At 47.0% G+C, this 25,091-nt stretch overlaps 1 protein-coding gene across 1 annotated transcript in view; it reads right to left on the reverse strand.

Moving 5' to 3' along the window:
* Window positions 1-1,443: 1,443 nt before the first annotated feature.
* LOC137305670 (beta-1,3-N-acetylglucosaminyltransferase lunatic fringe-like) overlaps window positions 1,444-25,091 on the reverse strand; it is a 46,948-nt gene continuing 23,300 nt past the window's right edge. The window contains exons 2-8 of the mRNA XM_067974568.1: window positions 24,022-24,070; window positions 19,350-19,452; window positions 14,621-14,774; window positions 11,888-11,973; window positions 8,724-8,889; window positions 6,688-6,773; window positions 1,444-2,135 (exon numbers count right to left, since the gene is read on the reverse strand). Coding sequence (XP_067830669.1) covers window positions 2,084-2,135; window positions 6,688-6,773; window positions 8,724-8,889; window positions 11,888-11,973; window positions 14,621-14,774; window positions 19,350-19,452; window positions 24,022-24,070 — 696 coding nt within the window. The 3' untranslated portion in view covers window positions 1,444-2,083. The remainder of the gene's footprint in view (window positions 2,136-6,687; window positions 6,774-8,723; window positions 8,890-11,887; window positions 11,974-14,620; window positions 14,775-19,349; window positions 19,453-24,021; window positions 24,071-25,091) is intronic.

Raw genomic sequence — 25,091 nt, forward strand, 5'->3', positions numbered from 1 at the left:
GGGGAGGAAAAAATAGCCAGGTCTCCTGTTCCTGATTGTTAGGCAGTGACCCCCTGCTGAAAAGTGTCTGTGCCCGGATTGTGACCTCAGTTGTGATGCCCCCCCATGGTACAATAGCCAACCATCTCTCACTAACTAGATTCGCGCCTGGGGAGTAGCCGCATTGGCGGGATGAGCTGGCACCGCACCCAGCGTGCATCAGAGCCGACACAAGAACAGGAGTGGGCCATTCAGCCCCTCGAGCCTGTTCCGCCATCCAATGAGGTCATGGCTGATCTGCATCTCAACTCCATCTACCCCCCTGGGTTCCAGAACCCTTACTACCCCTGCCTAGCAAAAATCTCTCAATCTCAGTTTTGAAATTTTCAAGGGAACCCCAGCCTTCAGGAGACACGAGGAGAATAAGAGAGAAAGCCAGAAAAACCCCCCTTTATCATACTTATCCCCTAGATGAGCCATTATCAAGGCCAACTAGTTATAATGACTGAATGAGTCAAATGCTGCTTTTATTACATGAAGTTCTGATGTTTTGGGGAATCACATTTTGAAATTCTATCCATGATTTTCTATAAAACCCCCAGGCCCTTGCTCATTATCTCCCAACTCCATCTCATTGGACTCTGTTAAGGATCAGCTCGTTGCCATAATGGTTGAGATGGGAGGGTTAGCATAGAATCATTGAAAGGAGGCCATTCGGCCCATCGAGTCCGGGCTAGTCCAGCTAGTCCCACTCTCCCGCCCTTTCCCCGTAGCCCTGCAAATGTTTTTCCTTTCAAGTACTCTTCAAGCATTCTGGAAGGATGGTTAAATGAAGGCCAAAATGCCTTTCTTCACCCAAACTTGCCTTGTAAGGGAGCTTAAGGCTTTAACTTGATAAAATGAGTCACAAGCTGAGAAAGTTGAAACTAGAAAGAGGAAGAAAGAAATTGCATTCATAAATCGCCTTTCACCTCCTCAGGACCTCCCAAAGCAGTTCGCAGTTCATGAAGTACTTTTGAAGTGTAGTCACTGTTGTAATATAGGGAAACACAGCAGCCAATTTACGCACAGCAAGATCCCACGAACAGCAATGAGATAAATGGCCAGATAATCTGGGGGTTTTTTTTGGTGGTGTTTGGTTGAGAGAGGCATGTTGGTCAGGACCCGGGGAGAATGTCCTGCTCTCCTCCGAATAGTCCCATGGAACCTTGTACATCCACCTGAGCAGGCAGATAGGCCCTCGGTTTAAAATCTCATCTGAAAGACGGCACCTCCGCCAGTCGATAGCTCCCTCGATACTGAAATGAAGCGTCAGCCCAGCTATTGTGCTCAGGTCCATAGGGGAGGCTCGAGCCCAGAGCAAGCTGAGAGACAACAGTGATACAAAGCAAGTCGATTCAAGACTTCGAAATATTCAGCAGAATGCAAATTTAGACACTGAGAACAGGAAGAGCGCCAACACCATGAAAGTTATAACTTTTACTTCTCGTTTCAAAAAATTAAAAATATTATTTTCCAGAAAGCCGTGGAGTTGAGGCGGACGCACAACCTTGTCGTCAGGGAACAGCCAATCAGGGAGCTTTTTACTGCAGGGTGCGGCGTTTGCTGCTTTCCTTTGAACCCGTGTGGATCCAGCGCTCCATCGCCAGCAAGCAAGGCGCCAGGGACGTTATAATCAATCTCCAAAAGGCACCAAGTGAGCGAGGACGCATCATTCAGAGTTCTCTTGCAAGTGAGGAAAAAAAAAATAAGAAAATATATATACTTTAAAAATAATTCTTCTTTCAAAAATAGTCCCCCCCCCCCCGCCATCGAGGGTCTCGTTAATGTCTTGTGCTTCTTATTTTCTGTCATCTCTTCTTTGTTCAGAGTTGAGGGCCACTCGTTCGAACCCATCGGGGGAGGCTTTTTCTTACCACAGTTCAAGCGATGATTGTCCAGCTCAGCCTTAGTTTATTTTTCCATCCTCCCCTCTTTTTTACGCCATTGTCTGCAAAAAGGAAGTGGCCCAAAGTGCTTTCAGAAAGTGCAGAGTTGGCAGCGGTGAACTCTACCCTCCGGTAACCTTTAACCCTGACCATCGACGGAGGTCAGGGACGTTCTTCTAGGGACACCATGGTGTTTCTGGGTAAAGCAGACAGTGAATGGACTTGAACCTGTCGACGAAATAAACGGTTACATTTTTTTCAGGAGGAATGTAATTTGTTTTGTTACTTTCATCCTTTTTTTCCCTCTCTCTTGAGCTTTTTCCCATCCCCTCCTCACCTGAAGACAGAGATTTCTTGCTGGGGTCAGACACCTCCAGGTATCTCTCCCAAGTGTCTATTCTGCAGACAATGAGTGTCAGCCAGTTATTTATCTACAGGGGTCAGTCAAGCTCAAACCCAGCCTCACCTGATGCACTCACTCACTCACTCACAGATACACACACACACATAGACACTCTCACACAGACACACATACACACACACACACACATAGACACTCTCACACACACAGATACTCTCTCACACAGACACTCTCACACAGATACTCTCACACACAGACACTCTCACACAGACACACATACACACACAGACACACACACAGATACTCTCTCACACACACATACACACACACAGATACTCTCTCACACACACACACACAGACACTCTCACACACACACACAGACACTTTCACACACACACACACAGATACTCTCACACACACACACACACAGATACTCTCACACACACACATACACACACACAGATACTCTCTCACACACACACACACACACAGATACTCTCACACACACACACACACAGATACTCTCTCACACACACACACACACACAGATACTCTCTCACACACACACACACACACACAGATACTCTCACACACACACACACACACACACACACAGATACTCTCACACACACACACACACACACAGATACTCTCTCACACACACACACACACACAGATACTCTCACACACACACACACACACAGATACTCTCTCACACACACACACACACACAGATACTCTCTCACACACACACACACACACAGATACTCTCTCACACACACACACACACACACACACAGATACTCTCTCACACACACACACACACACACAGATACTCTCTCACACACACACACACACACAGATACTCTCTCACACACACACACACACACACACAGATACTCTCACACACACACACACACACACAGATACTCTCACACACACACACACAGATACTCTCACACACACACATACACACACACAGATACTCTCTCACACACACACACACACACAGATACTCTCACACACACACACACACACACACACAGATACTCTCACACACACACACACACAGATACTCTCTCACACACACACACACAGATACTCTCACACACACACACACACACAGATACTCTCACACACACACACACACACACACACAGATACTCTCTCACACACACACACACACACAAGATACTCTCTCACACATACACATACACTCTCACACAGACACACACACAGATACTCTCTCTCACACACACACACACACACACACTCTCACAGACACACACACAGACACACACACATATATGCTCACATAGACACACACACACACAGACACTCTCTCACACAAACACACTCTCACGCTCACATTCACTCACACACAGACACTCACTTCCCAGCAGGGGTCACCAGATAGCGATTAAGAGTTTGTAGGATTCTAAGTTCCTCACTGTATTAACTGCAAAAATGGTTAATGGGAATCTGAGAGCGTGAGAGCTCCTAGACTGAATATTATTATGTTTCTTCTCCTCTGATGGGAAGAAGATGGTGCAATAATGATTATTAATGGAGTGGCAACTGGAAGTAAATCTATCTCAATGGGCATTCATTAAACCAGTCTGGGAAAGGAGTCAGCCACAACAATGGTACACTCCTGTCTCTGGGTGGATGATAGCAGAGCTAGTGTTCCCCAACTGAGGTAAAAGCCCACTTCCTAGAATTTTAAAAGCAGGGACACAGAATTTGATCTCCTCCCTTTCTGGGTGTGTGTGGTTGTGTGTGTAACAGCGCCCAAATATTAACTAAATATAACAAGAACTAGGCCTCAGGCCTAACCTTAGGCCTAACAATGTGAGCTAGGATCATATTAAGCAAATGTACAGCATGTGGTGTGATCGGTATGAGATAGAAACCTCTCGCTGCACTAGATTTCGATGTATTTATATCAACAAACTGCTTTGGGGCCTCCACAACACGCTCCCAAACTTGTGGAAAAGGTTAAGATGAACATGACAGCTGGGTTTTAATGCAAGCCGGCCCTGTGAGACCTCCTTCTGCAATTTACACAGTAATAGGACCCCGATTTGCATAAATTGATGAGGCGTAGGGCTGCCAACTGTGGTCGGACGTATTCCTGGAGGTTTCGTCACATGAATTCTCGCCTTTATCCGCCCCACCCGGTCAAACAACCCTTTTCCATCCCCCCACCACCTCCAATATTTCTATAACTAATGAACAAAGTGTTCAAAGGAAATGAAAGAAACAAACAATTTTTTTAATGCCCCAATTTTTTTTTCCTGGGTGTTTGCTCGCAGCAGTGTCCAGGAGATTAGTCTTTAATTCCTGGAGACTCCAGGCCATTCCTGGAGACTCCAGGCCAATCCTGGAGGGTTGGCAACCCTATGTAGACAGCCAATGTTTGGTAAACTTTAGAACGTCACTCGGCAGAATTAAGCTTTTGAGTCTGTTTTCAGATATCTGTGGGTCGATTTTAACCCAACCCAACTGGGGGAAATCGAGAGTTAAAAATGGACAATGACAATAGCAATTTGCATTTATATAGCGCCTTTAACATAGTAAAACGTCTCAAGGTGCTTCACAGGAGCGATCATCAAACAAAATTTGACACCGAGCCTCATAAGGAGATATTAGGACAGGTGACCAAAAGCTTGGTCAAAGAGATAGGTTTTAAGGAGCGTCTTAAAGGAGGAGAGAGAGAGGCAGAGAGGTTTAGGGAGGGAATTCCAGAGCTTAGGGCCTAGGCAGCTGAAGGCAAGTCCGCCAATGGTGCAGCGAAGGAAATCGGGGACGCGCAAGAGGCCAGAATTGGAGGACTGCAGAGATCTCGGAGGGTTGTAGGGCTGGAGGAGGTTCCAGGAGATAGGGAGGAGCGATACCATGCAGAGGGATTTGAAAACAAGGATGAGAATTTTAAAATCGAGGCGTTGCTGGACCGGGAGCCAATGTAGGTCAGCGAGCACAGTGGGTGATCGGTGAACTGGACTTGATGCGATTAGGATACAGGCAGCAGAGTTTTGGATGAGCTCAAGTTTACGGAGGATGGAAGGTGGGAGACCGGCCAATCAGTGTATTCCCAAAAGGGAGCAGTGATTGCCTCTGTGCCCATTCCAAAGTTTGGATAAAAGGAGGCCTTTCTGTTATTTAATGTCATGAGGTACATTTATTTCTATTCACAAATTTGAGCAAAAAAATTCGATGTGACTAAAAAGCCCCGAACATCACTTTAAATGCACATCTACTAAAATAATTAGGTAAAATATGACCTATTAATTATTTGGCAACAGCTTCCCAGTGGCTCAGTTAGTAAATGCACTGAGCCGCTGGGACTAACAGAACTAAGCTAAGGAGAGGGGAGCAGGAAGAAATAAATAATTAATTAGAGTTCCTGCTCCTGATTACTATCAAATGACCCAGCTAGAACATGCTCAGGTGCAGACAGGATTGGGTTTTGGCTGTGATCACCCCATGGTGGAATAGCCTGCTGCCACTCAGCGTCTAGGCTCGCACCTGAAGGACGGTTGGTTTGATGGGGTACCAGGGAAGGTGACTCCCATGGGACCTGCACCTCAGCGAGAGTCAGCACCTTCAGGACAGGACAGCGAAAAAATTCAGAACAGTCAAATGTACTTTTTGTTTGAACAAATCGTAGAATCATGGAAAGGTTACAGCACGGAAGGAGGCCATTCGGCCCATCGAGTCCGCGCCGGCTCTGTGCACGAGCAATCCAGCTAGTCCCACTCCCCAGCCCTATCCCCGTAGCCCTGCACATTTTTTCATTTCAAGTACTTATCCAGTTCCCTTTTGAAAGCCATGATTGAATCTGCCTCCACCGTCCCCTCGGACAGCGCATTCCAGATCCTAACCACTCGCTGCCTAAAAAAGTTTTTCCTCATGTCACCTTTGGTTCTTTTGCCAATCACCTTAAATCTGTGTCCTCTGGTTCTTGACCCTTCCGCCAATGGGAACAATTTCTCTCTATCTACTCTGTCTAGACCTTTCATGATTTTACACTTTGTTTCCCAGGCAATCTGCTCCCGAGTTTTTCAACCGCCATTCTTGATGTGGCCACTACGGGGCACTCAGGACTGACCCGGGAGTGATTCACCTGCAGATTTTCCCTTCCCTGTAGGAAAGTATCTGCTCCTTGCTCCATCCCCCTCCCCGAAAACAGATTAGGGACTCAATAACCGAGGAACCGTGGATCCATCCCATGTCCTCCCATCCCATGACACGGGTCAATGGAGCACCATCCGCCATTTTAATCTTGGATATATTTTCCAGCGCTGACAGACTCTGGCATGGAATAGCCAAGATTTCAGAGTTGATCGTAACCATTCCAAAACCTTCATTACCCCCCCCCCCCCCCAACGGGGGCACAACAAGGTAGAATATACTCACCTGGAGGGGTCTTCGTTGACAGAAAACGCTCCTTTCATCTCAATGATATTTCTCTTGTTCTCAAAGGTTCCATAACTTAAAGTGACCTGGAAATGATCATTTTGATTTTATTTCAATTTATTATCCTTTATTTTGCTTTATGATCAAACCCACGAGATGGTGAATATCGCCATGATTCAGCATCTATGTCAACTTACTTACACCTTCATTGCCTACCTCACTAACCAAAACCAAGTCTAACCAAGGTCAACCCATCTCTAAGATCCTATATTCTCAACCTCAACCCACCTCCAAGATCCTACATCACCCACCTTAACCCAGCTCCAAGATCATACATCACCCACCTTAACCACCTCCAAGATCCTACATCACCCACCTTAACCCAGCTCCAAGATCCTACATCACCCACCTTAACCCAGCTCCAAGATCCTATATCACCCACCTTAACCCAGCTCCAAGATCCTACATCACCCACCTTAACCCAGCTCCAAGATCCTACATCACCCACCTTAACCCAGCTCCAAGATCATACATCACCCACCTTAACCCACCTCCAAGATCATACATCACCCACCTTAACCCAGCTCCAAGATCCTACATCAATCACCTTAACCCAGCTCCAAGATCCTACATCACCCACCTTAACCCACCTCCAAGATCCTACATCACCCACCTTAATCCAGCTCCAAGATCCTACATCAATCACCTTAACCCAGCTCCAAGATCCTACATCAATCACCTTAACCCAGCTCCAAGATCCTACATCACCCACCTTAACCCAGCTCCAAAGTTTCATGTCACCAGCCCTGATGTGCCTTTAAGATCCTACATCATGAACACTTCCTACACTGTTCAGCCTATTGGTCTCAGCCACATCAAAGAGTGTAGATGGGAGCAGAAAGTTGCAAAGGGACATTGATAGATTGAGTGAGTGGGCAAAACTGTGGCAGATGGAGTTCAATGTGGGGAAATGTGAGGTCATCCACTTTGGACCTAAGAAAGATAGATCAGAGTATTTTCTAAATGGCGAGAAGCTCGGAACTGTGGGGGAGCAGAGAGATTTAGCGGTCAGAGAGCAAAAATCACTAAAAGCTAGAGGACAGGTACAAAAAATAATTAAAACGGCTAATGGAATGTTGGCCTTTATCTCGAGAGGGCTGGAATACAAAGGGATGGAAGTTATGTTGCAGCTGTACAGAGCTCTGGGTAGATTGCATCTGCGTTCAGTTCTGGGCACCGCACCTCAGGAAGGATATATTGGCCTTGGAGGGGGTGCAGTGCAGATTCACCAGAATGATATGGGAGTGATGTTGGGCTGGGGAGATGTGCTGAGAGGAGAGTCCCTTCCTACTACTGATCCACATAAATAACCTCATTTAGAAACTCAGTGCAAGTTGGTCATATGGACAGATGATATCAAATTACGGGGAGCAGTAGAATCTGCCAAAGCACCTGACGAATTACAAAAGAGCCTAGAGAATGCCTGCAAACGGGCCGAACTGACAGATGGAATCCAATAGAGATTCTTCACCCAGAGAGTGGTGAGAATGTGGAACTCACTACCGCATGGAGTAATTGAGACGAATAGCATAGATGCACTCAAGAGGAAGCTAGATAAACGCATGAGGGAGAAAGGAATAGAAGGATATGCTGATAGGGTGAGATGAAGCAAGGTGGGAGGAAGCTCGCGTTGAGTATAAACACCGGCATGGACCAGTTGGGCCGAATGGCCTGTTTCTGTGCTGTACACTCTACATAATTCTTTGTACAGGGATCAGTCATGAACCTCCTGGGGAAATCATGGTTGAACTGTTTTTTTTATATTCATTCACGGGATGTGGGCGTCGCTGGCAAGGCCGGCATTTATTGCCCATCAGTACATCATCAGCTCACTGAATCCATAGGTAAGAAGGCAGTGGCATCATGAGGAGAATGGTTTACTGCCTCTGAATACTCAATCTGTTGAATCATGTCCACAACGCTGACCCTGCTCAGTGCCGGTGCGATTGAGCTCCCAAAGCAATGGTGGGACATACCTGGTTTTGAATCTGGGGTTTAGAAACCAACTGTAAGTTCTCGAGATGGGAGTGGAAGAGTGGGCTTTGAATCAGATTCACGCCCAGGATGGCTTCAATGATGTAGCCAATGGTGCAGTCGTCAGGGAGACGGATCCTCTCCGCTGTATTCATAAAATGTCCATCACTGGTCGAAAAAGAAATTACAAATTTTAAAAAAGTTATACAATATTCCATCAAACTTGGTGATCTGGGCTTTATAAATAGAGGCATAGAGTACAAAAGCAAGGAAGTTATGCTAAATCTTTATAAATCACTGGTTAGGCCTCAGATGCAATATTGTGTCCAATTCTGGGCACCACACTTTAGAAAGGTCGTCAAGGCCTTGGAGAGGGTGCAGCTGAGATTTACCAGAATGATACCTCGGTGGTGGGCAAATTATTGGAATCAATTCTTAGGGACAGCATAAATCGTCATTTAGAAAGGCACGGGTTAATCAAAGACAGTCAGCATGGATTTGTTAAGGGAAGGTCATGTCTGACTAACTTGATTGAATTTTTTGAGGAGGTAACAAGGAGGGTCGATGAGATTAACGCATTTGATGTAGTCTACATGGATTTTAGCATGGCTTTTGACAAGGTCCCACATGGCAGACTGGTCAAAAAAGTAAAAGCCCATGGGATCCAAGGGAAAGTGGCAAGTTGGATCCAAAATTGGCTCAGTGGCAGGAAGCAAAGGGTAATGGTCGATGGGTGTTTTTGTGACTGGAAAGCTGTTTCCAATGGGGTTCCGCTGGGCTCAGTACTAGGTCTCTTGCTTTTTGTGGTGTTTATTAATGATTTGGACTTAAATGTAGGGGCCATGATCAAGAAGTTTTCAGATGATACAAAAATTGGCCGTGTGGTTGATAGTGAGGAGGAAAGCTGTAGACTGCAGGAAGATATCAATGGACTGGTCAGGTGGGCAGAAAAGTGGTAAATGGAATTCAATCCGGAGAAATGGGAGGTAATGCATTTGCAGAGGGCAAACAAGGCAAGGGAATATACAATAAATGGGAGGATACTGAGAGGTGTGGAGGAACAAAGGGACCTTGGAGTGCATGTCCACAGATCCCTGAAGGTAGCAGGACAGGTAGATAAGGTGGTTAAAAAGGTATATGGAATACTTTCCTTTATTAGCCGAGGCATAGAATATAAGAGCAGGGAAGTAATGCCAGAACTGTACAAAACACTAGTTAAGCCACAGCTTGAGTACTGTGTGCAGTTCTGGTCACCACATTACAGGAAGGATGTGATTGCACTAGAGAGAGTACAGAGGAGATTTATGAGGATGTTGCCAGGACTGGAGAATTTTAGCTATGAGAAAAGATTGCAAAGGCTGGAGTTGTTTTCTTTGGAACAAAGTAGACAGAGGGGAGATTTAATTAAGGTGTATAAAATTATGAGGGGCCAAGATAGAGTGGATAGGAAGGGTCTATTTCCCTTAGCAGAGAGGTCAATGACCAGGGGGGCGTAGATTTAAAGTAATTGGTACAAGGATTAGAGGGGAGCTGAGGAGATATTTTTCACCCAGAGGGTGGTGGGGTCTGGAACTCACTGCCTGAAAGGGTGGTAGAGGCCGAAACCCTCAACTCATTTAAAAAGTACTTGGATGTGCACTTGAAGTTCCGTGACCTACAGGGCTACGGACCAAGTGCTGGAAAGTGGGATTAAGCTGGATAGCTCTTTTTCGGCCGGCACGGACACGATGGGCCAAATGGCCTCCTTCTGTCCCATAAGTTTCTATGATTCTATGATACCAGGGATGAGGGACTTTGGTCATCTGGAGACTTGAGAAGCTGGGATTGTTCTCCTTAGAGCAGAGAAGGTTAAGGGGAGATTTAATGGAGGTGTTCAAAATTATAAGGGGTTTTGACAGAGTAGATAAAGAGAAACTGTTTCCACTGGCAGGAGGGTGGGTAACCAGAGGACACAGAATTAAGATAATTGGCAAAAAAGCCAGTGAAGAGAAATCTTTTTACCCAGCGAATTGTCATGATCTGGAATGCGCTGCCTGAAAGGGTGGTAGAAGCAGATTCAATAGTAACTTTCAAAAGGCAATTGGACCCCTACTTAATGAGGAAAGGTTTGCAGGAATCTATGGGGAAAGAGCAGGGGAGTGGGACTAATTGGATGGCTCTTTCAAAGAGCCGGCACAGGCACGATGGGCCGAATGGCCTCCTTCCGTGCTGTACTACACTTACTGAAATAAAGTGCTGCAAAATCATATCTTTAACAAGAGGGTGTTATGTAGCAGCGTGGACGGCCTGTATCCTGCCCTTATCTCTCTCTCTCTCTCTCTCTCTCCAGGCTAGCCGAACCTGTTGGTTAAACCCCTATTTTGGATGGGATTCTCTGCCGGAAGCAGTTTACACAACGCCCCTAAACAGTGAGTTCCGTTCCCTCCCTCAGTCCTTTCCTTCCTCCTACAATCTACAGCCTTTTAAAACTCAATCTCAATGTCACCAAAAGATAGGGGTTGCCAACTCTGCTTGGACGTATTCCTGGAGGTTTCATCACATGACCTCCTGCCTCCAATGGCCCCGCCCTCACACTACCATCATTGGCCGCCCGACAAGTCCATCCTCACAGGCCACGGCCAATTGGAAAGGGAACAGACTCTTCATGACCCAATTCGTTGAATCTTGACTCTCAGTTAAACACCTTTTCTTCCCCCCATCTCCAATATTTTTATAACTAATAAACTAAAATGAAAAAACACCCGCAATTTTTTTTAATGTCCCATATGATTTTGCTCCTGGGCGTTGCTCACAGCAGTGTCCTGGAAATTAATCTTTAATTCCTGGAGACTCCAAGACAATCCTGGAGGGTTGGCAACACTACCATGGGACTGCTCTGTCCTCTTCCACTCCTTTTTAACCTGGCTGAGGTCCTGCACTGTGGCAGGAACAGGCCATTCGGCCCAATTGGCCTATGCTGTATCCCAGCCTTCCTCCCACCCCTCTTCATCTAATCCTATCAACCAAACCAAAGTTAAATTAGGATCCCACAATGTTTAGTTCGGGGGAGTGTAGAGAAGGGCTCAAACAGTAGGTAACAAAATGGCCCCAGCAAGGGAATATCGTCCCAGTAACTGGCGTCTGTTACGTTGAAACCTTTCTTTCGATCAATGGACGCCTCTCCTACCTTGCCCAAGGTGCCATCTTCAGTGCCAGCCCACGGCTGATACAGAACCCAGCTCCGCCAGTTGCAAACCAAAAGAACACAGATTTCTGTCAAATAAAGATCGAATCATTATTTATGTAACATCACATCATCGCTTTGCTGACCACCTCCCTCCGCTCAGTCCGCAAGCGTGACCCTGAGCTTCCGGTCGCTTGCCATTTTAATTCCCCGTCCCACTCCCACTCTGACCTCTCTGTCTTCAGTCTCTTACACTGTTCCAATGAAGTTTGAGGAACAGCACCTCATCTTTCGATTCGGCATTTTACAACCTTCTGGACTCAACATTGATTTCAATGACTTCAGATCATAACCACTGCTCCCATTTTTTTTTATTATCTTGTTTTTTGCGGGACAGCGGGTGCTGGTAATGGTTCTGCTGTTGCCATTTACAGCTCCTCTAGACCCATCTTTTGTTTCTTAACCTGTCCCATTACCACCCTCCTTGCCTTGCACCATCATCCCTTTTGTTATTTAGTCACTCCTGCCCTCCACCCTATCACAGACCCTCCCTTTTGTACTTTCCTCCCCTCCCCCCCTTTCCCCGGCTTTGTACTTGCTTAAAAACTGATAATTCTTTTAACATCTTCCAGTTCTGACGATAATGTCTTCCACCTGAAACGTTAACTCTGTTTCTTTCCCCACAGATGCTGCCGGACTTGCTGAGTATTTCCAGCATGTTTTGTTTTTACATCAAATTATTATTCATGGCCATTTCTGGCCTGACGTACTGATGTGTTAATATTATGACTGAGTGTTGATAAGAAATTCCTTTGTCTGTGTGAGTGTTTTTAATCTTGCTTGTCTGCTCGGTATTGATTAAACAAAATAGTCCGGGCCGCTGAACTCGAAAGAGTTGGTTTTACTCAACCTGTTTAAACGTAAACAATTACTAGCAATGATTTCAGGTAATCGCAAGGCTTAAGCATGAAAATTACTACAATTACAAACAATGATATAAGAGAAAGATAGCTTTAAAACAATCCAACCGCATTATCTGTGCCAGGAGAAGTCGATCAGTCTCCCCCCTATCAGCACCCACGTCACAGGTTGCCTTGAGAATTCGAACTATCTGGGGTCTTTTGCCGTTCTTATATTGGGTTTGACTGATTGTCCTACACAATCCCCATCCCCTCCATCATCTTGTTTAGTTCGCCTGCACAACATCATCTTTCTTTTAAAGAGGTGTTGTTCCTATTTCTTGTCTTGGGTTGGGTACTGGGACTGGAGGTGTGATCGCATCCCCCAGACAAGGGACACGCATGCCACATATTGGTATTTTGCGGCGAGTGACTCACCTCCTGACTCCCCAAAGCCTTTCCACCATCTCCAAGGCACAAGTCAGGAGTGTGATGAAATACTCTCCACTTGCCTGGATGAGTGCAGCTCCAACAACACTCAAGAAGCTCGACACCACCCAGGACAAGGCAGCCCGCTTCATTGGCACCTCATCCACCACCCTAAACATTCACTCCCTTCACCACCGGCGCACTGTGGCTGCAGTGTGTACCATCCACAGGATGCACTGCAGCAACTCGCCAAGGCTTCTTCGACAGCACCTCCCAAACCCGCGACATCTACCACCGAGAAGGATAAGGGCAGCAGGCACATGCGAACAACACCACCTGCACGTTCCCCTCCAAGTCACACACCATCCCAACTTGGAAATATATCGCCGTTCCTTCATCGTCGCTGGGTCAAAATCCTGGAACTCCCTACCTAACAGCACTGTGGGAGAACCTTCACCACATGGACTGCAGCGGTTCAAGAAGGCGGCTCATCACCACCTTCTCAAGGGCAATTAGGGATGGGCAATAAATGCGGGCCTCGCCAGCGACACCCACATCCCATGAACGAATAAAAAAAACACAAAAGGTTGTCTTTTAGCAAACCATGAAGCTTGAAGCTGATAACATAACCCCTTTTCCTTGGAAATTCGTCTGCAGTTTTTCAAAAGCTGTTCTTGCACACCCAATGACCCTTAGCTGCCCTCGGTTAGATTATTTCCCACAGCATGTTGGATCTCGGTCTCGGATTGCTCCCTCACCGTCTGGTATTGAGATTCTGTTAAAAAAATCATATGCCCAGTTCCATGAGCAAGCTTCTGACTCAAAGCCAAGATTGCCACCAAATGAAGCAGGTCAGGGCTTATTGTAAATGGTGAACGTTGGCAACACTGATGCCACCAACTGTGAGCACTACAAGAACAGGGCAATGGCACCCCAAACAAGAAAGGGGTAGCCTTCGTGCACCCTGCCCATCTAATCTCCCCCCGCTCCCCCACCCCGCCACCCACTCAATATGACCACCAGCAACGAAGTGCTTACCGGTGTATACAAACACATCAACAGAACCAATATTTTACTCCCCACCTGTGTAAATGCCAGGTAAGTGTAATGTCCAACCACATTTAAATAACAAAAAGGGTGATGGAAGCAGATTCAATAGTAACTTTCAAAAGGGAATTGGATAAATACTTGAAGGGGGAAAAATTTGCAGGGCTATGGTGAAAGAGCAGGGGAATGGGACTAATTGGATAGCTCTTTCAAAGAGCCAGCACAGGCATGTTGGGCAGAAAGGCCTCCTTCTGTGCTGCATCATTGCATGATTCTATTCTATAACTATATACGGAAACCCAGAATAAAATAAAAATCCAAAAAGGAATTTTTTTTTTTTACACATTCTAAAGTCGCTCACTGTTTTATTGTTAGGCAACTTTTCAGATGCCTCGATTGGCCGGTCCAGGCTGGGCTTTCCCACGTAGACGTCTTGCGCAGGAGGGAATCTGGACAGTAAGTTCAGCAGGGCACGCACGTTCACGTAATTATCATCATCGACATGGCAAAACCACCTGGAGAATCGGCACAAAGAAGGCAGAGGTTAGAGGTGATGCTTGTGACAGAGGTGAAGCACGTGGGCCCTGAACAGGGCAACTCAGGTGCAACAAGTTGGGCGCCCTGAGTGTTGTGGTGATCTCGGAGGTTGGCGGTGTACCCCTCGCGCCGGTGTTACATTTGCAGCTGCTGTGTTCCAGAACAAGGACGCTGGCAACCTGTTTGAGTGCCAAGCAGCCAAACTGAGGACAGAGAATCCTCGGGATCATTAATAACGTGGTCCAGAATCAAATATAGGAAACAACCTCGAAAAGTAAAAGGGACTCAATATACTGGTGGTCATATTGAGTGGGCGGCGGCCGGGGTGGAGGAGGTTAGATGGGCAGGGTGCTGTAGGGGTACTCAGTCTTGTTTGGGGTGCCATTTCCTTGTTCTTGTAGTGCCCACAGATAGTGGAAAAGTGTTGCCAACGTTTATGACAAGCCTGGTTCTTTTCCAGGTTGGTGAACAGCCTGGTCTCTTTATACTTTTCAAGGTTTGCTTTTTGCCTGTATTCATATTTTGAGTTGCTGCTATCCTGATGATTCTCCAGCCTCAGTTTGGTTGCTTTGTATTCAAAATGGGCGATGCCTATCCCCCCTGGAATTGATGAGTTTAGTCAGTAATTAATTTGTTTTGGTGATCCCCAATTATGAATTTTCTTCTGTTCCTACTTTGGAGTTGCTCAGCATTCTGCTTTTCCTTGAACTTTGATATCTAATTGTTGTAAGAATGCCAGGTAGCGGCTTTGATTGAGTTCTGGAACTGAGTCTTTCGGACCCTGGCTTCAAGTCCCAACATTTATCCTTTCATCCTGTCGAGCAGCACGTCTTAGGGCGGGAGGGGAGAGCGACAGACTGCAGGGACTACGCACAGTCGCAATTGCTGTGTTCAGACACTGCAACTGTTGGCAATGGGAACAAACATTAACCAATACTGCCTCATGCTACCCTCAGATGGAGGTATCTTAAATCTCTCTCTCCTTTCTTTCTCTCCTTCTCTCTCTTTGCTAAATAACAAGTATTTTTTTTTAATATAGCAAGCCAGCATAAATTGTGGTCTTCATCCATTGAAGACAACAGTACAGGTAGAAGTTGACCACTGCCCCGTTCTCTCCTCATATGTCTGTATCTTTCCCTGCTTCAAATATTTATCCAATTTACCCCAACCATTCCCTGTTGCCAAGCATTCCATGCTCCAACAAACGGGGGTGCGGGGGGTAGAGAGAAATGGGATTGTAGAGCTGGAGGAGGTTACAGGATAGGGAGGGCAAGGCCGTGAAGGAATTTAAACGCAAGGATGAAAACACAAAATTAAATCCTCTTTTAGATCTCCTCACAGCCTTCGCTAGAAGTAATCCCAGGAGCTGAAGTCTCTTCTCATTACTGGTATTGTCCTGGTGAATCTACACTGTACATTTTCTGTCTCTTTAATATTCTTTCTATAATGGGGTGCCCAAAACTGCACACTGTATTCTAACTATTGCCTTATACAGATTTATCATTGCGTCCACACCAACCCAACCATACGTCTCAGCTCCACCATTGTTCCCATTCCCACAATGGCCATCCTGTGGCCTCTTTAAATGAATTTGGCATTGAATGAGGGACAGGTTGGTGCTGTGGGCCCATGCCCAGCAGGAACTGATTTCAGAATGCCCAGGCAGTCTCACATTAACCCTTACATCCAGTAGACAAAGGAGACCCTCATCCATCGGTGAGGTGGCCATGGTACCCAAGGATAGAAACTTGACGAGTAATTCAAATGCCTGCTGCCACCCAAAACTCTGCTGCCCGTATCCTAACTCACACCAAGTCCCGTTCACCCATTACCCCTGTGCTCGCTGACCTACATTGGCTCCCGGTCCAGCAACGCCTCAATTTTAAAATTCTCATCCTTGTTTTCAAATCCCTCCATGGCCTCGCCCCTCCCTAGCTCTGTAACCTCCTCCAGCCCTACAACCCTCCGAGATCTCTGCGCTCCTCCAACTCTGGCCTTATGCGCATCTCCAATTTTCATCGCTCCACCATTGGCGGCCGTGCCTTCAGCTGCCTAGGCCCTAAGCTCTGGAATTCCCTCCCTAAACCTCTCCACCTCTCTCTCCTCCTTTAAGACGCTCCTTAAGACCTACCTCTCTGACCAAGCTTTTGGTCACCTGTCCGAATATCTCCTTGTGTGGCTCGGTGTCAAATTTTGTTTGATAATCTCTCCTGTGAAGCACCTTTTTTTACTACGTTAAAGGCGCTATATAAATGCAAGTTGTTGCCATAAGGTGAATGGCTTCGATGTTGCTACGCGATTCACAGCTGTTCCTGCAGGGGGAGACAACGCTCAGCAGTCATCATGGAAAAGTCCTCACGTTGATTGGCAACATAGGAAATAAAGTTCGACATATAAATTGTCCACTTCACCGTGTCAGTGCTCACATACCCCACACGTCTTTCCTGACACAAAGGGGGTCATTTTAACCGAACTCGCCGTGCGGGAAACCCACGGGATCGAGCGGAACGCTGGTTTTACACCCCGTCCTCAATGGGGAGGAAAAATAGGCGGGATGCAAAACCAGCGTTGGACCCCATCCCCCTCAGTTTTCCAACGGGTGGGTTAGGTTAAAATTGCCCACCCAAACAGCCCGGGAGAGCGTCGGGATGACAGCCTTCATCCTGTTGGGAACCTTATCCCAGGCACGTTGGACCCAACCCTGGAGGTGTTACCACCTGCGCAGCCCAAACCGGCCTCTCTCCTCTCCCCTCCACGGCCGTATCTCCAAATGCAGACAGGGCTTTTGCTTGTGCATGGCGGAGACATCGTAGAGCTGTGCAGCTGGATTAACATCAGCAGGTGGGACAAAGAGAGGGTAGGTTACCTCAGAAATCTGAAACCAGAATTATTTTGCGCTGAGAGCGTTCTTAATGTTAAAAGCCAATATTTGTGGGCATTGCTGGCAAGGCCATCATTTATTGTCCATCCCTAATTGCCCTGAGAAGGTGGCGAGGGGCTTTCTCCCTGGACCACTTGTGGTGACGATATTCCAGGATTTTGACCCAGCGACGAAGAAGGAACAACGATACACGTCCAAGTCGGGATGGCGTGTGACTCGGAGGTGATGGTGCTCCGACAGTATCGCTGACCTTGTCCTTCTTGGTGATGGAGGCCGCAGGGGGAGGAGCTGTTGTCAGAGTGAGTTGTTGAGTTGCATCCTGTAGATTGTGCAGCCCACAGCCACAGTGCGCTGGTAACGGGGGCGGGGGCGGGGGGGAATATGGCGCTGACATCATAAAACAGCTGAACGAGGCACGTTCACAGCTAGTGCAGCTGTAAGACTTTTCTCTGCCTGCTATTTTAATGCCTCTGTTAAATAGCGGACAACTGAATATCGTAAGAACGAGTTAATTCGTCTGCTGATATCGGCAACAGTCATTTCAGGGATTATCTCACCACAGGTTCAGTTCTGGGCACCGGACCTCAGGAAGGATACATTGGCCTTGGAGGGGGTGCAACGTAGATTCACCAGAATGATACCGCGGCTAAAAGGGCTAAATTATGAGGACAGGTTGCATAGACTAGGCTTGTACTCCCTTCAATATAGAAGATTAAGGGGTGATCTAATTGAGGGGTTTAAGATGATTAAAGGAGTTGATAGGTTAGATACAGAGAAATTATTTCATCTGTTGGGGGAGTCCAGGACAAGGGGGCTTAACCTTAAAATTAGAGCTAGGCCGTTCAGGGGTGATGTCAGGAAGCACTTCTTCACACAAAGGGGAGTGGAAATCTGGAACTCTCTCCCCCAAAAAGCTGTTGAGGCTGGGGGTCAATTAAAAATGTCAAAACTGAGATTGATAGACTTTTGTTAGGTAAGGGTATTAAGGGTCACGGAACGAAGGCAGGTAGATGGAGTTAAGATACAGATCAGCCATGATCTAGTTGAATGGCGGAACAGATTCGAGGGGCTGAATGGCCTCCTCCTGTTCCTATGCAATACAAGACCATCTTTGTGTCTAACAGAATTTATCAATAACAACAACAACAACTTGCATTTATATAGCGCCTTTAATGTAGTAAAATGTCCCAAGGTGCTTCACAGGAGTGATTATCAGACAAAATTTGACACCGAGACACATAAAGAAATATTACGACAGAGGTTTTAAGGAGCGTCTTAAAGGAGGAGAGAGAGACAGAGAGATTTAAGAAGGGAATTCCAGAGCTTAGGGCCTAGGCAGCTGAAGGCACGGCCGCCAATGGTGGAGCGATGAAAATCGTGGATGCGCAAGAGGCCAGAATTGGAGGAGGGCAGAGATCTCGGAGGGTTGTAGGGGTGGAGGAGGTTACAGAGATAGGGAGGGGCGAGGCCTTGGAGAGATTTGAAAACAAGGATGAGAATTTAATCGAATAATTTATTCAGGGGTACAAATTACTATCAGCTGCAGGTTGCTCTCATTCCAGTGCAGACTCACGATATGGTCTGTTTTTCTCTACCTCCTATTCGAAAGTAGTCCCCGCTCATCCCCACAGCCTCACCAACACCACTGCCACGTGCCGGCCTGATTACTTACTTCAGACGTGACGCTATGAACACATCGTACTCTGCTGCCATCTTGCACGACAAAGCTTGCCGGCTATGCGCTGATGAGCAGTTCGTATTGATCACATGGTGGCCTGTGTGGAGAAAAGAGAAAGGCCTCAAGCCTTAATACGATCAATAACGGACAAGTCAGAGCTGAATCACTGGCCTGTGACTGGCACAGACTCGAGTTGGGACTACGAATGTACGAATTAAGAGCCGGAGTAGGCCATTCGGCCCCTCGAGCCTGCTCTGCCATTTGATAAGATCATGGCTGATCTGATTGTGACCTCAACCCTTCTTTCCCGTCTACCTACTATAACCTTTGACTCCCTTGTTAATCAGGAATCTATCTAACTCAGCCTTAAAAATATTCAATGACCCTGCCTCCACCGCTCTCTGGGGAAGGGAGTTCCACAGGCTCATGACCCTCCAAGAGAAAAAAATTCTCATCTCCGTCTTAAATGGGAGACCCCTTATTTTTAAACTGTGGCCCTTAGTTCTAGTCTCTCCCTCAAGGGGAAACATCCTCTCAGCATCCACCTCTTCCAGTCCCCTCAGGATCTTATATGTTTCAATAAGATCACCTCTCATTCTTCTAAACTCCAGTGTATACAGGCCCAACTTGTCCAACCTTTCCTCTTAAGGTAACCCCCTCATCCCAGGAATCGGCCGAGTGAACCTTCTCTGAACCGCAACTGATCAGTACATAGGAAAGCCCCATGACCAACAGGCGAATACCTAGTCATTTAATCATATGAACAAATTTTAGCAACAGGAAGAGGCCATTCGGCCCGAACCTATCCATTTTTGGCTCGACCCCACCCACCTACCTTCTCACCATAGCTAGCAATCCATTTATCTCCCCAAATTAACCGTTCCTACATTACAACACTTTGAAAGTACTGTAAAGTGCTTTGGGACGTCCTGAGGTCATGAAAGGTGCTATACAAATGCAAGTTCTTTCTTTTCTTTTCAAAATGCATTCAGTTGCCTGTTGAACACCTTTCAATTCAACAGCCGTATCCTGGTAACATATTATAACCCTTACTATTTGTTTTAAAATACCGTACTGACCACTTGATTAGCTGACGTCCCTTTCACTGAACACCCATGTCTACGTACTCTCAAAGATACTCCCTCACATAACATCAGGGCTGCTCTAAAGGATAATCTGCACGCTATGTTATAACGGCCTGAAGTTTACAGAGAGATAATCTGGACAAGTGCCAGTCAGCTCCACGCCCAGTGTCCCGCAGGTGGCACAAGTACATGAACCATACACCAAATGTAAGTTTTGCACAGCCACAATTTGTCGCTATACAATCACCTGTCCCAAGGGCACAAACAGATACAGGAATGGATGATGAGCACTCGAAGGAGAGATTAGGGGCTCAATTTTAAAATGAAAGTCCGGGTGTGTTGTGGGCAGCGGGGGGTGGGGGGAGGGGCAAAGAAAATCGGAGAAATCCAAAACCGGGCAAGATTCCCGGTTCCAACCCGCTGAAGAACGGGCACGACCCAGAGTCACCCAGGCACACCCTTCCCAAACCCGAAGGTCCCGCCGGCTTACAATATCTAAACGAGCAAATGTACCTCATTCAGATACTTAAGGTACTTTTATTTGGCATATTGGCCACTTAAAACGATTTTGAACTTACCTGAACTCACGGCTTCCGATTCACACCTGGTGAAACCAGGAATGAAGGGCCAGCTCAGGTAAAAAAAAAAACAAAGTAAATAAAATTACATTTCCTATTGTTAAAAAAATAAATAAACATAGCTTGCAAACAATGTCACCTGCACCCCCCCAGCTCTGACGACCGATGTCTTCTCCACCCCCCCACCACCTCGATCTTTGTCTCCGCCCCCACTCTCTCTCTCGCAACATCTGATGAGGTCTCTCTCTCTCTCTCTCCATCTCTTTCTCTCCCCCCCCCCCCGCCCCTTCACCTCGGGCTGACTGCCGGGTGCGAAACCCGGAAGAGGCTTTAATTGGCCTCATTGGGTTTGCGATCAACCCGCCTATTTGGCATACGGGTTTGGTGCCCACAAATCACCCCACCCCGGGCACTCTTCCCGCCACCCTGTTAAAACCGGAGCGGGGACCAAACGTTGGGTTGAAAAGATGAACTTTGAGAAGGTTTCTCATGAGGAGAGAAGTGGAGTGGGAGCAGGGATTTGTGAAGGGAGTGTCAGAGAGCAGGGCCCAGGCATCTGAAAACTTTCTCACTAACGGTGGAGCAACAAGAGGGAGGAGACACGGAAATGCAGAGTCAGAGGACTGGAGGTTTCGGAGATAGAGAGGGACTTGAAGAGTAAGATGAGAACTTTAAACTGAATGGAGAAGGAGCCAGTGTAGGTCAGCGAGGATGGGAATGGTGGGACGAGATACGGCGGCTGGGTTTTGGGCAAGTCGGAGTTTGTGGAGGGAGGAGCCAGCAAGGAAAAGCATTGGAGTAATCGGGTCTGAGTGAACGTGAATGAGTTTCAGTGATGGAGGGACGGAGGCCAGAAATGTTGAACAGCTGGAAAGAAATGGTCTTGGTGATGGATGGAATGTGGAGAGGTTGAAGTGGGGGTCTGGGTCAGAAAGGACATTAAGGTTTCACACGACCTGGCTCAGTCTGAGTGAGTAGCTGGGGAAAGGGGCTGGAGTTAATTGCAAGGGAGCGAAACTCAAGTAGGAATCCGAAAACAATGGTTTTGGTCTCCCCGCTGTTCAGTTGGAGGATGTATGTGGATAATTTGAATGGGTCTTGTACTTGGATGTGATACTGGACTCTTCCATCATCCATACTCCTCATACTTCTCTCCAGAAATGCTCGCACTGCTTTGGTACAAAGCTTGATCCAGATTACAGTTAACGCGCGTATGAATTATAAGCCACAAAGATTCCAACTTTAACCCCTATTCTGTGCTGAGCTAGCTCATCTCACCCATCATGGCAGTAAGGGTGTTGCCTTAGGCTCCAACTGCCTCAGGACCAAGGAGGGAGAGGTCCCAGTCTTATCCAGTGAACCTGCTGGGACGTTGGATGGGAACGGGATCAGGGCTAGGCTTTAAAGCCCCCTTTGGTTGAATAGTTTACCAAAATATTAGGCTCGCACAGGAAGTACAGTACCACTGAATAAGCCAAGCAGCTCCAAATCATCTGTCCTTATGGACCGGTTTAATTCTACTGCAATATACAGGGATTGAGTCAAATGTCTGAAAGGGTGTTCCCACAAACATAGAAACATAGAAAATAGGAGCAGGAGTCGGCCATTCGGCCCTTCGAGCCTGCTCCGCCATTCAATATGATCATGGCTGATCCTCTATCTCAATACCTTATTCCCACTCTCTCTCCATACCCCTGATGCCTTTTGTGTCTAGAAATCTATCTCCTTTTTAAATATATTCAGTAACTTGGCCTCCACAGCCTCCTATGGTAGACAATTCCACAGGTTCACCACCCTCTGAGTGAAGAAATTTCTCCTCATCTCAGTCCTAAATGTCCTACCCCGTATCCTGAGACTGTGACCCCTCGTTCTGGACTCCCCAGCCATGGGAAACATCCTCCCTGCATCCAGTCTGTCTAGCCCTGTCAGAATTTTATATGTTTCAATGAGATACCAGCGGCCCAAACTGCAGCCCATCGCCATAACCAGCCTGCAAGCTCTGGCTCACCGGCTCGCGAAATCTAGGCAACTCGGGTTCTACTTGTGCTTATATTTCTGACTTGCTGGTTTGTTCGGTTTGAATTCCGTAGGCCTGGAAGTTTGGAAAGGGCTGTTCTTAACGCTCTTGGCTTATTGATGGATTAATCCTAAATCAGTACATCCAGATCTGTTGGTATCAGTAAAATTAATAGGAACGTGGATTTAAAGTTTGCTTGTGACCCCCTGAGACGCTGTGGTTTGAACCGAACTGGGCCGCACCAGCAAGCAATTAGGAAAGCAAATGGCATGTTGGCCTTTACTGCAAGGGGGTTGGAGTACAAGAGTAAGGAATTCTTACTACAATTGTACAGGGCTTTGGAAAGACCTCACCTGGAGTACTATGTACAGTTTTGGACTCCTTACCTAAGGAAGGATAAACTTGCCTTAGAGGGGGTGCAATGAAAGTTCACTAGATTGATTCTTGGGATGAGAGGGTTGTTCTATGAGAAGAGATTGAGTAGATTGGCCCTATACTTTCTGGAGTTTAGAAGAATGAGAGGTGATCTAATTGAAACATATAAGATTCTGAGGGGGTTTGATAGGGTAGATGCTGTGAGGTTCTTTCCCAGGGCTGGAGAGTCTAGAACCAGGGGACATAGTCGCAGGATAAGGGGTCGGCCATTTAGGACTGAGATGAGGAGGAATTTCTTCACTCAGAGGGTTGTGAATCTTTGGAATTCTCTACCCCAGAGGGCTGTGCAAGCTCAGTCCTTGAATATATTCAAGGCTGAGATCGATAGATTTCTGGACTCTAAGGGAATCAAGGGATATGGGGATCGGGCGGGAAAGTGGAGTTGAGATCGAAGGTCAGCCATGATCTGATTGAATGGCGGAGCAGGCTCGAGGGGCTGTATGGCCTACCCCCGCTCCTATTTCTTATGTTCTTATGTTATGTAAAACTTGGACATCCCTGTTGCACGTCACGGATCAACTGGTTTTCATCGAATGAAGAGCAGCCCTCACCTGTTCTGATCTTCAGCTCCTCATCCTCATCGTCAGTGAAGATGTACGTCTGGGACAAAAGGAAAGAAAAACTATTAGGGACACGCCGTCTGCTGGTTTTAACCTAAATTCAATCTAGCGCATGAAGCATTAGACAATGAAAAAAATCCACAAAACGGACCTCTGGCCAACCACTGACCATTCAAAACTCATAAGGATTCTGCCACCTGCTAGCCAAGCCCTGGCCTAAATTCTCCTCCTTTTATTTGTGCCCGTTGCTGTGAAAGTTTCGCTTTAATTGACCGTCCAGTCCATTCCGCTGGTCTGTCGTTAACAATTCAACAGGACCGTCATCTTCCGCCAGGTCCAAATCTGAACAGCAAGCGAAACAAGAGCGGCACAAGGAATGGGACCCATGACTTTGCGTTCAGGTGTCTGCTTTACCAATCAGGAGTGTGATGGAATACTCTCCACTTGCCTGGATGAGTGCAGCTCCAACAACACTCAAGAAGCTCGACACCATCCAGGACAAAGCAGCCCGCTTGATTGGCACCCCATCCACCACCCTAAACATTCACTCCCTTCACCACCGGCGCACTCTTGCTGCAGTGTGTACCATCCACAGGATGCACTGCAGCAACTCGCCAAGGCTTCTTCGACAGCACCTCCCAAACCTGCGACCTCTACCACCTGGAAGGACAAGAGCAGCAGGTACATGGGAACAACACCACCTGCACGTTCCCCTCCAAGTCACACACCATCCCGACTTGGAAATATATCGTCGTTCCTTCATCGTCACTGGGTCAAAATCCTGGAACTCCCTTCCTAACAGCACTGTGGGAGAACCGTCACCACACGGACTGCAGCGGTTCAAGAAGGCGGCTCACCACCACCTTCTCAAGGGCAATTAGGGATGGGCAATAAATGCCGGCCTCGCCAGCGACGCCCACATCCCATGAACGAATAAAAAAAAATCATGGAGCCTGAAATCCCTAGAGTTCTTGTCATGAGATTTTTCCCAATAGAAGGGTTAACATTTAGTGTGAACGATGGGATGGTTTTCTGCTGGGTGACCAGATCCAGAATGGCCG

This window comes from Heptranchias perlo, chromosome 40, assembly GCF_035084215.1.
Source record: "Heptranchias perlo isolate sHepPer1 chromosome 40, sHepPer1.hap1, whole genome shotgun sequence".
Taxonomy (NCBI): Eukaryota; Metazoa; Chordata; class Chondrichthyes; order Hexanchiformes; family Hexanchidae; genus Heptranchias; species Heptranchias perlo.